The sequence below is a fragment of the Anser anser genome (genome assembly GCF_964211835.1).
Source record: "Anser anser genome assembly, chromosome: 2".
Taxonomy (NCBI): domain Eukaryota; kingdom Metazoa; phylum Chordata; class Aves; order Anseriformes; family Anatidae; genus Anser; species Anser anser.
Window position 1 is genome coordinate 69,948,019 of NC_139721.1, and position 14,563 is coordinate 69,962,581.

A 14,563-nucleotide genomic window follows, 5' to 3' on the forward strand; every position below is an offset into this window, starting at 1 on the left:
TCCCCCTAATTCCCTCTTTTGTTTCTAGTGCAGCTTTCAGAAATGCTTTGGCATTGCCTTAGCATAGTGCACGAGAGCTCTGCTCTGAGCTCTAGTGGGTCTGTTCAGTGCGCAGCAGATACTTTTGCTTGTGTTCCATCTCTGTCCTTCGTCAGCATGCTCTGGGTTGTGTGTGCTGGGTTTGGAAAACAAAGATTGCACAAGTGTTTTAACTGCTGTTAACGTTTCTGACCCACTGAAAGTTATTTTATTGGTCATGTCTTTTTCTGTTGGAAAGCTGGTGAAATCTGGGCGTAAAATCGATACTGGATATAGAAAATAGGGGCTTGGGTAGCGTCTGAGTCTGTGACATCCTTGGTTTTCAGGTAATTTTTGACAATTCCGAATTTTTTAAAAAAATATTCTATTTGTCCTCTCTTTGTTCTTCTGTGGAGAATAATGTCTTGGCAGGTCAGAAGAGGTAGAGATCTGATGTATAGTATTTAACATGCATTTCTAATGAGAATAGAGGTATGACATCTGTCTAGAAAATGACCAAAAACTGTAATGTTTTGTGTCTCTGAAGGAGGCTTTCCTCATTGTCTCTTAATCCATAGACATCATGGTAGTACATAACTGATTCCCTAAAAGAGCATGTTTGTAGCTTTTTTTTGGCTGCAATTCTTTAGTCTATGAAACACAAACACATAAGTTCAATTAGAATATTAAATTCCTTTTTATTGTATTACTTTCTGAAAAGATTTGGCATGACTTTCAAGGGTATGCAAGCAGATCATTGCTAATGTCATAAATATTTGTCTCTTGAGATATGACAATATTGCACATATAGAACACCATCTTGAGTTTTAGGGATAATTTCTAGATAAATTGTCCAATTCTATAGTATTGATAAAATGCCAAGCATTATCACATAAGGAGATGGTTGCAGAGTTGCATTGCTAAGATAATATTTGAAGTATTAGTGAAAGTCCCAATAGTAACATGAAAGAGGTGCCATTAGGACAGCAAAGGGTAGGTCTTGTCGATCTTGGAGTCAGGCACTGAGCAGAGCAGGATTTAGGTATCAGAAGAATTTCGTCTTCTGAGGAATGTGAATGAAGGATAATTTAAGATCCTCTAGTAGATTTCTTCTGTGCCAGTGGTGAAGTATGTTTTCCTCATTTATTCAGTGGCATCCGAGAAGAGAGTTCCAGTTCTGCTAGATGTGAATTAGGGTTGGGAGTAAATGGTTGTGGTGATGTAGATAACACAAAATGAAGATGTTCACCTTAGTACTTAACAGCTCAGCAAATTTCCTGAGCCATGAATACTTAAAGGGTCTATAAAAGAACAAGCTTCTGTAAACTGAGATGGCTGCAGTGCTGCTGCTGGTGGCACTAAGTACTGTGGTACTAGCTCCAGCAGAGCTGGTAATGATGAGACGCTTCAGTCTGTAATTTGACAGGATCATGAATGCTACTTGGATACTGTGGAAAACTTGCATATTATAAGGTCTTCAACTATTCTGAATAGTCCTTTTTACATTTAATTGAAGGTAGAATTACATTGTTCTTTTCTTAATCTTTTATTCCACAGAAGTGGGCATGGAGCACACAAATAATTTTCAGAGTTCAGAGGATGTTTTTGTTGAATGGATGGATTAGATGTTAGCAAATAGTAGATCTTGTATACCAAATATCTGTTAGTATAGAGCGAAAAGTTGAAACACACAAACAAAAATCTTCCAAAGCTTTGTACAATTAATACTTTTTAACAGAAACGTCCTTCTGTTGGCTGTTATTTTTAACCATCAAGTAGAAGCTTCAGTTGTAGTCCTGGTTTATACAGCTTCTCAAAGTGTTGTGATGGACACTTACTCCTTGACCAAAGTTCTTTTAGCAGGTGGAATGGGAAATTTATTTCAATTAATAGGAGTTGTCTTTTTTTTTTTCCTTGGAAGATTATGCCAAAACAGCCTTTAAGTTCTGAGATTTAACAACTAAAGAAAAGCAATTCTGTCCAAATAAAATTGATGTCACTTTGAGGCTATTTTTGTAATATCTCCTGCAGACTATTTGTAGCTTGAACTGAAAGAGAAAAGAGGTGTATTCAGCATCTCTTCAGATGCATTTGGAATAGTATCAGGTTGTTATCAAGTCGCTTTACACAAATCTACTGAATAAAAATTTCCTAAATTTTTTTTTAAGATACTTCTCCCTATCTAAAATATAAATCTTCTATGTATGATTCAACACCTTCACAAAAAGTTGTGTCAATAGAGAAGAATAACACAACTGATAGTTGCTTTTGGTCTTCCACTATAAAAACTTGCATAATGGGTTTAAAATTTTTGAAATCATGCTACAGGATGTTAGGGACAACCTTTATTTCTCTGTCATTGGTGCTCTTTAGCAGTGTTATACACATACACTATGGTCTGTACTCCTTCCTTTGCTTTTAGTCTGTTAAACTTCAAGTTAATAAAAGGTTTGGACCTGTTGCTCTGCTTTGTGCTCTTGAGGGGATACAGACCTACGGGTAACCAACTAAGTAAAAAGGGACCAGACCAAAGAATTCTAATATATGGCACAAAATTGCAAAAATGTGAAATTCAATGAACAATGCTTGTGTATTGGCATCTTACAGAGGTCAGAGCTGAGTCACGTCTGTTATTGTCCTGTGGCTTCTTTGTAAAAAAACAACTTTCAAAAGTGTAGCTTGTAAACTTTTTTTTTTTCAGATCAGATTTTGATGGGGACACTAAAGACCTTGGATAATTCTCATTTCATTTCCTAATTAATTTTCCCCTTTTTCCTAATTACATGAGAGCAACAAACCAAACATTGGGGAGGAATATGAGACCTTGTGCAGCTGAAATTGAAGATTCCACCTCTAAGAAAGAGACTAGATGTAGAATAAAGAACATCTACTATTTTGAGTATTGGAATGTGTATGTCAACAAATGAGATTAATCAGGATTTTTGTCTTGATCATGTTGTAGTAGTCTGGCCTACTCTTTTTGTGGTTTTGGGTAATAGGGCAGTAAGTCACTGCTAGCATTTAAAATATCTGGTATTTTGAGGGAGTTTCCACAACCTAAATAATGTATGGAGTTGCATTAGCCAGGAGCTTGCATGGTGCATGCCATAGATTAAGGGAAGGAGGATGTGTTTTATGTGAAGTAGGCATTCTCAGCTGCTGTTTGAATTCTTCATTAAATTACTGGAGATGGCATGCCTTCCTAACATTATGCACTTAATTTTAAAATTATTTGAGGAATGGTCTGACAAAAGGAACGTAATGTATCAGTAGTGAATTAAAATTCAGATTTCCCTTATTTCATTCCCTATGTGTCACACCCTTGATGGTTAGTAACGTTGCTTAACAGTTGGTTGAAACTAACGCTGTACTTTAAAATCTGTAGTAATCCCTTTCTGGGGTAATTTGTTTTCAAATGAGAGACAGAAGGGAATCTTAATTTAAATGTTAGTAAGGAGAAGATGTGAGTTTTGCATGGAAGGCTAATGCTCTAATCACAGGTGTCAACTGTTCTATTTCTGTTTTATGTTCTGCAGCAATATGTCCCCAGAGGGAAGGAGTGTATGACAATATTTTCAAAATTAAAAGCATGTTTTAATTGTTGTGAATACATACAAATATGTACAAATATATAGAAAAAGTGTATATATAGGAAGGCGGGAGAAAGTAGTATTAAAAATCAGATGCCACGCTATTTGTTCTTTCCTTTATCCTGCTTGTATTAATAAATCATCTCAAAATAGCTTTAAACCAAGCATGGTTTATTAGAACAGCAAACGAAAACTTCCAAACCACTTTTTATGAAACATGCTTGTGTTGCCACCTGTGCTAGTCTTTTTAACTATTGGTAGACAAAGTAGTCTAGGTCACTCTGGAAGTGTTACCCTAGAAAGGGCTGATCTCTGTGGCAGAGGATAGGGACGTCTTGTTGTGGAAGCGAGGATGTTCGCCTTCTGCACTTCTCAGGCAGTGGGGACGCCTGAGAGGGTGTTCTTGTAAACCTCCTCTACACCTTTCAGGCCTGTTAGTGCTAAAAGGTTTCCCTTCAAGGATGGGTCGTAAATGTTTCAATATATTTATTCTGAAAATGATGGAACGGCTTATTAGCATGGTAATGCCTCATCACTTGGCTAGCTTCTATTATACGAATTCATTGGTCTGGAGCTCAGTAAAATAAAATCTTCTGTAAAACCAAATTAGGCAAGGCTGGAGATTTGAGATTTAGTATTTCAATGGTAGATCCTGTGCCCACCCCAGGAGGGTAGTCCTGTTGAATGAGACATTGTTATGCTTTTTCACAGAGAACAGCCAACAGATTTCTCTCAACTTTGCTACAAATATTTTGTCAAAAACTACAGGAATAACTGGCAGAATTGCATTTCTACTGAGGCTGAAGGTCTACGTTTGGAAACTTAATTTTCTGGTCTCGGGAACAATGCTGCAGAAGGAATAAAATATTGAGGATTTGGTTTTAGAGCAGTAAAATTGGCTGAACAAGTGAAAAAGACAAAAAAATAAATAAAATAGTCCTATGTATTGAATTTTTCATCTGAAAGTCATAGCATCTTTGCCAAAAACTATTTTACTTCTCAAGTGATACTGAAGAAATAATACTTTTATCTGTCGGAGTACTTCACAAATTTTCTTAATACATGAATTAAATTGAGAATCACAGGGATGTGAGAGCACTTTCTCTAAAGATTTTGACACTCACTTCAGTGTGATGAATAATTAAATTCGGCTGTGATTGTAGACAAGTATAATATTGAAGACAGTCGCTGTTTCAAAGATATTGCTGTTTCAGTTCTCAGAAGGGAAACATAATTCCACAGAAGATCTTCCAGATACTTTCAAAATTACACCTGGACTTATTAATCTTTTTTGGGATCTTGGCTCACATTGGGTTTTTGTCAGTACCTCAGAGCTGAAATACCTGTGTGTTACGAAAGCTGCTCTTGCTTAGAGCTCTCTGGCTAAGGAAGTTATCCAGCAAATAAAATATTAATGTTGGGAGCTTGCTTTTGGCTGACATTCGTGGTGTCACTGGTTTTTCCAAAGGGTGGGAATAGATGCTGGTACTGTGATCCTGTATTGACAGGCTGCTCCTTCAGTTCAAGGTCTGTATGCATCTCTAACTTTGGATCTTAAAGGAGTCAGTAACATTGTATCTTATGAGTCCATCTGATTTTGAATAGGCAGGAAGAAGAGATCTGTGCAAAGAACACACAAATTGGTGTGGTTATTTTGTAGAGCAGAATTGTTAAGAGCACTTTATGTTCAAATTGTTTGTTTTTTTTTTTTTCTATGAGATACTGAAAATATCACTTACAATAGTGTTGCAGTGTGTAAAATACTGACTGCATGTGGGGTTTTGGGTATGTATGTTTTGCACGTCCTGTGTATGCTTTTAGGAGAGTTAAACTTGTGGTCTCCCATGCTAACTTTACAACGTGAATATAATTCTTTAATTTGATCAACCTTTATAGCATTTTTAACGCGTAAGATGGGAAGGGGAAAAAAGCACTCTTTGTGTAATATATATATACCCATTAAATTAAGTAATATACTTCAGTCACCAGTATTATAGGCAGCGTGCGTGTACTCTTGGCTTTTCCCAAATATCAAGTGTGTCAACAGTTCTTTACCTCTTTTAGTTACAAATCACTTGGTTTTTGTTCAATATATACTCTTTATTTCATAAGTTTGCCATTTCTCATCTCATGTATTTCTCTCCCTTTTCACTTCTATCCCTGTAATAGTACTAGAGTTTCCCTCTTGACCTCTGAGGGAATGCAGGCCTAAATTAATGGCCTGAATTAGCATTTGGACATGCTACTCTTCACAAAACAGAGGTAGTGGAAATAAATATTCTGCTGTCATCTGTGCCTGTTAGTAGTATGGATATCCCTTTCATTTCCAGTATTGGTTATTGTATGAAGGTTCTCTTTTCTGAGTGGTAGGATGGAATACATAAATGTATATACATAAATGTAAGGGTTTTTTAATGTGTAAATATAAATTTGTGTACCACTTCTTCGTTTGTCACACTTTGCATGCAATTGATATAATGTTATTGTTGTTACTTAGAAGTTAACTTCAAACTTGCTGTTCTAACTGAAGGCTTGACCTTTACAAAATACATGGTGGGTTTTTTTTGGCTTACAGGTGTAAAACAAAGGTGTATGCAGACAACCTTCCCACAACAAGTGTTGTCATTGTTTTTCACAATGAGGCTTGGAGCACACTTCTACGAACTGTTCATAGTGTGATAAACCGGTCACCGCGGCACATGCTGGAAGAAATTGTACTCGTCGATGATGCCAGCGAAAGAGGTAAGGACAAATGTTGATACCTTACAGATATTGTAGCTTGCAGTTCCTTTTACTTCAAAAATTGAAGCTGACTTTCTACGAGCTTACCTCTGCTCAGCAAAACACTGTAGTGAGGTGGGAGGGGGTGGAGGGATGGTAAGCAATGCCCATTCTCAATTATAGGTGAGTCTTTCTGCTCTGAAAACTAATACAAATTCATCTATCTGTTATCTTTTCTGTTGACATTGTAGAGTTTGTGGTTTCTAGTGGGTTTGTCCCATTACAGCTTTCATGTTTTGCGTTTGGACTTTTAACACATTCCTAAGGCTGGAGGGCATTGAAAACTTGAGTCACCCAATGAATAATAGCAAAGACAATCGTATTCTTCACACGTACCCTGATTTACTATCAGTACCCTGATTTACTATCAGTAAACTATTACGTACCCTGATTTACTATCAGTACCACCATCAAACTTGGTGCTCAGAGTGATCAGTCTTGATTTTTCAGTTCCTGAGAAACTGCAAATCAGTTTCTATGCTGTAAGAGATTCCACTTTTCATCTGGAGCACTGACTATGAAAAACTGCATGCTACAGAATAAAACTTTACATATGTTAACGAAACTAATGGACAAAACTTGAAGCTGATTTTCTTAGTATAGCTTCATTTAGATTTTGCTTTTCAATGATTTTTGTAAATTCCAGTATAGTAGAAATAAAAAGAATATTCTAGACATTAGTTGACAGTTCATCTTGTTTTATAGTTGTTTTGTTTCTTGATTGATTTTTCTCGGTGTGGATTATAAAGTGTAACTTGAGGGATATTGTTTTCTTGTGTTTATATATGGGAATGAGAGGGTATTATGTCTTTCTAATCTAAAGTATTTCTATATTTGTATGTTAAAGTCATCATTTTCAAATATATTTCCTTGTTGAAAGCTGTTAGGCCCCTAGAAAAGTCAGCAACTATAGGCTCTTACCTGTATCAGCAATAATTCCCCTGCCTTAGTTGGAGAACTTACAGGGGTTTTGCACCCAGCATGCTGACATCTCAGCTTGATGTTTCTGATTCCGATACTGCAAAATCCATGTTCTGGTTATTATGTTAATTCCAACTTTAGAAGAAGATGGGTGACTGTCTGAACATGTGTCCAAACGATCTATGTATGAAAAGAGACACTGGATTGCAGGTCATATGGTCGAAGTAGCATTATGGTGCATGGATTGCAATAGTTAATGAGGGTTTTTGTGCATGTTTAGCTGAAGAATTTAATAGATTAGGAAGAATTTATGGCCTGGAGTTTGGCACTTCTTACCTGATATAGTAGAAAGCATGAGCTGCTTCTTCTGGTTGCATGTATGTATGTATGTACGATGCCTTAGCATATTGACTGACCTATTCCAGACCATGTAGCTCTAGAGTACAACTGGTTGTGGAGTTGAGCAAAGAAAGATCATACCAGTTAACTGAGCTGTGTCGAACCTGTTTACCTAAGGAGCTCATGCACTCAGGTTGTGTTTGCACTTGTATTAGCACATGTTCCTTTCTTCTCTTTCACGCTCACTCTTGGTCTCTCACCCGATACTAACTTGAACCTCTTTAGCCAATTTCAATGCAATCTGGAGAAAGAAGCAGGGGCCTGAAAAGCAACTGCAATCTGGTGGAAGAAGAGGAATGCCCATGCAAAGGGCAAGGTACCCCATGAATGTGTTCCGGATGAGATGAGAGTTGTGATTAGCTTTTGCTTTTAGAAAGGTCAAATTTCCACTGTTTTCATTTGTGGGAAATTTGCAACCACACCCTTCAATTTCTTGTAGTTAATCAACCTTTATGTAAAAGTTCTAGATTTCTTTGCTTCTAATGTGTGTGAAACTGCTCACTCACCTCTCTTGGTTGTTCCTGGGGAACAATCCTATTTTTAAAACACACGCAGATATTTGGATTCTAAGTGTCTACATCAGGTTACTGTAAAGGTGTAGGCCTCCTTAATGAAATAGAGGCAGCACATTTGTTTTGGTTGATGAGTTTTTGCATACTTATTTTTTTTTTTGCTAGAAAAACAAAGCTTATTGCAAGTCCACTCTATTTCATTTGTCTACTGAGTCCTTTGCAGCTGATTCAGATCACCGCTAATGATTAACTGTGACAGGTCGGCTTTCAATGTGATCTAGAAATAGAATAAGCTAATATTCAAATAATGTAGGGAAATATTTCTAATGTTTTGAATCTTCAATTTCTTTTTAAAAATAAAATCAAATGGTTTTATCATATGACTAGTTATGTCTTCGTTATGAAGCAAAATTATGGTCCACTTAAAAATGCGTGTGTTTTTTTTAAGATATATTTTCTGTTTCTGGTTTGTTTCAGGTAGGTAATAAAATTAAGGTAGCTTCATTCTAAACTGAAAGCCGTAACATTTCAGACTTTCTTTTTGGTGGTGTTATTGAATGTGTTCCTATATTTAGTTTTGAAGTCTGTGATCACTCAGGCATCTTTTACTTCTAGTCATTTTCATCAGTTACTTGAAAGTTGTTTTTTATGCTTTGTTTTCCAAAAACCTATGTTTCCAGTAAACGTGCTTTTACATTAAACAGAACTGAAGGGTATGATGCCTGAAAATATGAAGGCTTTAGCATATGCTACTTAAGTATTCTGTTTGTGTTGAATTAAAACAGCAGACTTTTTTTTCCAGAAAAATAAAATGTTCAGCCTGAGTAGTGTATTTTGAATTCCAGCATCAGAGTGGATTTAATTGGAATAAAGTAAGCATTCAGTCTGCCTGAAGCACACTTTGTACCTGCCAGTGTCATGCTCTTAGAAGAGTGAATTTGCATAATATCACACACTTATTTACACTGCAAAGAAAAGCTTTGGAGAAACAAGGCATGGCTCTAACATTTCTTCTCTAGTTACTGATCAGAATTGCATGTTTTCTTTTCAAATGTTAATCTGTTAACTACTTTACAAAAAAGGTTAAAGGAAGAAATCAGAATTAGTCAGTACTTCAAACTAGGTCAAGCATCGAATGGCAAAGTGTGGTAGGCAGATTAATTCAGGACAGAATATACCCAGAGAAGTTAGTTATACAGATGCATGTCAAAACAATATATATACAACTAAATTTCTGAAAGTAATGTCTTCCTAAACAATTCACATTTCTTATATGTGTGTGTGCATGGTTATATATGGTAAATCTGTATTTTATTGCAGCTTAATAAAAATGCTTTGAAACTTAATGTTTCATTTCTAATAATGCAAGTGTGACCCAGTAATAGAATTGTCCATTTATTTTTTAACTTACATGCTTACTTGACTTTTACTGGATGTATTTGAAAGTTTATGAAAGGAATAACCAGCAGAAAGAGTTAAATGAAAGCTATTTCTCTGAAAATATATGAATTGTTATTATTATGGAAGTAGAAGGCTTTTTTCCTTTTTTTTTTTTTGCAAGTCTTATCAGAATTATCAGAGCCTTGCTCTCTCTAAAGTGCGTGAGGCAATGCTAAAAACTTACTTAGACACTCAGCTGGCACTGAAAGGCCACTTTCAAACATCTGACACTATAATGCATAAAACTTTTCATTTGAGTGTTTAACATAGTATTTAATATAAATATACCCACTTGATTTGCATGGAAAATAATCTCTAAAACTTAATTTTGGCATTTCTAGTAGGCCAAACTGCATTATGTGCATTAAAAGACTTTAAATACTTTTTTGATAAGGAAAAAAGAAAAACAAACAAAAAACAAGAAGTCTTCCCTTAAAAGAAACTTACCAGTTTAACTGGGTAATCTTATTAACAGAACTGCTTTGGACAAGGTGCTAGTTCATAATCTTTCTGTGGACATGGGTGAAAATGGGACAAGGACTGTTCTTAAACTGATCTCCGCCATTGTTAGTACACTTCACACATTTTCTTGATTGATTTTGAAAGATAAATTTTTGAAAAGTACTTGAAAGGATTAGTAGAAGCATTAAATACTTCTGCTCTACAGAAAAAATGTAGGTAGGACTGAAGACTTTTATATGCATTGTGTTGAGCATGACTGTCAGTGGTGTAATTAAAACATTTTTTTTTTCATGCTTGTTCTTGATTGACAACAGTTGTATTACTGAAATCTCTCTCTTCCTCCTGGCAGAATGTAACCATTGTTCTGTTAATGTAACTGTGTTCAAGGACCAATGTCACAGCTCATATTCATTCATCTTCAAGCTGAAACTATTTTAAAATATTCAGTACTACACCTGAAATGTGCAGAGGAACATGTAGATCCGTGTGACTTGATGAGATTAGCTTAGAGAGAAAAGCTTCACCTTTATATTCTGTGTAATCATGGAGGCCATACACATTAAGCTATAAACATTACCATAATGCTAGTTCTTTTAAATTGGTGACTTTGGAAAGCTGTGTAGTAAACAGGTGAGACTATATTTGCTGCAGACTTAGTCAACCAAATGAACTCTGCTAAACCCCAGAAGGCCTGCAAAATTTTCAGGCAAGAAAATTGGTTTGTACTACTAACCATTTGTTTGAGACTGTGCTAATATGCACAACAAAAATTAACTTGTTTTGAGTTTCTCTGGAAACAAACATTTAAGATCTATCAAACTCTTAGGCTCTTCTAGCACAGTTCAGCTTCCAAGATGTGTCACAACTTATTTCTGTGGGTTTTACTGACAGTCCAAGAATGCAAAGGGGGGAATTAGCTCGTTCAACCAGAGCAATAGTAAGGAATAGTAATCACCCTCAGGTCAGCTCTGCCTCTTGAGATTTACAAGACAGCCACTAAGAGTTCATGCCATGCTTTTTTCCCTCTGGTGTCATACATTTTCTTGTATGAGGGACTTACTCTTAAATTAAATCCTACTACGGACTGGGCACTGTTGTACAACTCTTGTGTGCTTTGAGCGTATCATGTAATACATTCTGTAGCTGTGTTTATAAGAGTATTTATTTTGCCTTTATTATTACAGATTTCAAATCTGTACTATGTTATTACACAAGCTTATGTGACAAGCTTATATAAATATACACAATATCAATTGTGTCAATTGCATTCACTCTCAATTGTTTGTTCTTCATTTGGTATTACTTCTAATTTTTTGTGATGGACAAAGGCTGTACTAAGTGATCGGAAATTTTGTTGTCATCTGTTGTACTGCAACTAATTTTGAGTCTATAGGCATTTGGTAGTCATTAGTTATGGCTATTGTATTTTGATTAATTTGATCATCAAATAAACAGGTTTGTTTGTGATACAGATGTTATTTTTACATATAGCTGATTATGTCCATTTTTGGTTTTAGGTGTTATAGTGATAACTTAATAAGAAAGATCTTATCCAGACAAATGTAGAGAAATCAGAATTGAAAAATGGATTTGGTCAGGTTTTAAACTCTGCTTGCAAAGAAATTATCTGTAAGTTACATTACTGTAGGAGTTAATTCATTCTGTTCAGTTAGTCAGCTCATTACTTTCATAGTAGATAATTATATGCCCAAGAATGTTTATGCATAGGTTTTTGAAAGTAAGAGTCATATCTACTCCATAATAAAATCTTGTCTTATCAAGTTTCTATGTAAGCATCCTACACTCTTCATTTTTGTTTCCCTAATGAAGAAATGTAGAGGAGAAGGAAGAACTTCTCTAGCAAGAGAAACACAGAGGTCTAAAAGGGCATAGTATGAAATGAAGAATAAGCAGCAGAGGAAACTAGCTCAGAAAAGAGGAAAGTGGTAGAAAAGCGAGGAGTTATCTTTTAATTCAAGTCTCTTCACCAAACACAAAAGCTGTATTTTGTAACTGACAGTTTCCATGCATTTGATCATTCTTTGCAGACTTCTTGAAAAGACCACTGGAGAGTTATGTGAAAAAATTAAAAGTTCCTGTTCACGTGATTCGAATGGAACAGCGTTCTGGATTGATCAGAGCCAGATTAAAGGGGGCTGCTGCTTCTAAAGGCCAGGTCATCACCTTCTTAGATGCTCATTGTGAATGTACGGTAGGCTGGCTTGAACCTCTGCTGGCAAGGATCAAAGCTGACAGGTAATTATCTGTTGGTCCATGTTCTTATTTAAGGTTATTAAGAAGTTTCTAAGTATTACAGTGTAGCCTACAAGGAAGTATCTACTTTCTGAAGGGATAGATAAGTCCTGTACTTCTCATTGGTGTAAGGATAAAAGGTTAAGTCAGTACAGTTTTTAAAAAGTAAATAATTTAAAATTAAACCTATTTTAGAATGCATGGGACAATGTGTTAAACACAGGGAGATCTGAGTAAGACTGGAGTTAGGAGCAGAGGAATTTGAGCTCTTCTGCCTGGCCTCCTCCGTCATGAAATTGGGAAGATATCCTCAAGGAAGAAAAGGAACCCTGATCTCAAAAATAAATAACGTAAACAAGAACTGTCAAATTTTACCGTTTTCAGCTTCTCTGTGTGATTTCTTTATTTCGTAATATATTTGTGCTGTGGATTACTTGTGAATGAGTGGATTTCTATGATATGACTCAGTCTTCAAGGATGTATTTTCCAAAGTTAGAGTAGTTACTGGAGTCACACTGAAGTACACTGCACTAACATAGCTCTGTATTTCTAAAGTCTATATTCACAACACTTACATCCATGTTAGCATGATGGAAACTGTATTCGGAGTTAAAAGCAAAAACAAAAAAAAAAGAGAGAATTGATTTGCTTTATAAAACATTCATATATCTGAGCAGTAATGCTGTAGTTGCAGGCTAGTCTGTTAATAAGCAGTATATTAAATAGGCTAGCTGCTAAGCGCAGTGTTACAGATCTGTTTTGTTCTTGTGGCTAGAGGTGCAAATCACTTACATTTTAATGGTACGAGATACAACATTACATTATGACAAAGCTGCAGCTAATGAATCTGTACAGAACCATGCAAAGACACAACAGTAGCCTTTAAGTTGTTATCAACAGAAATTTTTGTCAGACACTGTAAAGTGTTATAATTTTTGCAAATAACCCAACAAAATAAATCCTTTGAACTTAGTTTCAATCCCTGAATCTTTACTGAGCTTTCTGTGAGAGGAAGCCTGCTTGAGGACAGTTACTTAAGTGTCTTTAAGATGATTAGAATTATCATCTCTGAGTATATGCCTTAATGATGTCAAGACAGTGAACAAGAAAACCTCTTCCTGTTGACTTTGCTGCAGTAGCTATACTTTGTTAATGATGGCTATAATCTCTTAGTCCTGATGGCTTATTGGAGTACTTCCCCTGGGCTACTGTCAGAGTCTTAATTTCAAAATGTTACTTCAAAATGTTACTTCGAGCACTTAAATAGAAAACAAAACCTCTTCTCTTTTATATTCAGTTGCTGTGTGACATTGAGATATGCTGTGATCAAATCCTCCGTCTGCAGGAGGATGATTATTTATTACTGATAATAATGCAAATACTATTAAAAAAAAAGTGCTAGTGCCAAAATTGGGTCAGAAAAAGACATTATTTCTAATTAGCAAGATAGAGCTTGTTATCTTTCATGGTAACAATTTGTTGAGTACAGTTAAAAGATAGCATTTGAAATTTTAAACTGTACCTGTTAAAAATGGAAAACAACTTTTTTTTCCTGACACTTGAATTAATAAGATTTGGTTCTTTCCTCTTTCTAGGAGAACAGTAGTGTGTCCCATCATTGACGTAATTAGCGATGACACCTTTGAATATATGGCAGGTTCTGATATGACCTATGGTGGGTTCAACTGGAAGTTGAATTTTCGTTGGTATCCAGTTCCTCAGAGAGAGATGGATCGACGGAAAGGAGATCGAACCCTTCCTGTTAGGTAATGATTAAATTGGGTGAAATGTTCACCTGATGTTTACACACGTCTTTTCTAGGTTAATCTTGTGTATAAGTAATTAATGAATTGTGTTGTAGCATCATTTTGGTCTGTATGAAGAAATAGCATAAAGGTTATTTTACATGGATTAGTTATTGGTAACTTCTGGAAGCAGGGAAGGAAGCTAGCAGTATGTCACTGTGGAAAAATTTCTGCGTGTTATGCCAGGTACCAGCTAGCTGCTAGCTCTTTGCTAGTTTTTATATGATGCACAGATTTTAACTGAAGCATGCCTCATTTTTATTTTTTGTTCTAAGAAGTAAACAGTATTTTGAATGTCGTTTTTTTTGCATGTATATATATATATATATTTCTATGTGCATACATAAACTTAATGTCTTCAAAATGCATGGATGGGAGGCAA

At 35.6% G+C, this 14,563-nt stretch overlaps 1 protein-coding gene across 5 annotated transcripts in view; it reads left to right on the forward strand.

The window, feature by feature from the left end:
* The window catches only part of GALNT1 (polypeptide N-acetylgalactosaminyltransferase 1), an 82,360-nt gene that overhangs the window by 52,403 nt on the left and 15,394 nt on the right, over window positions 1-14,563 (forward strand). For all 5 annotated transcript variants that reach the window (XM_083823064.1, XM_083823061.1, XM_083823063.1 and 2 more), the window contains 3 exons: window positions 6,184-6,350; window positions 12,172-12,379; window positions 13,972-14,142. In XM_083823064.1, the coding sequence (XP_083679190.1) occupies window positions 6,184-6,350; window positions 12,172-12,379; window positions 13,972-14,142 (546 nt within the window). The remainder of the gene's footprint in view (window positions 1-6,183; window positions 6,351-12,171; window positions 12,380-13,971; window positions 14,143-14,563) is intronic.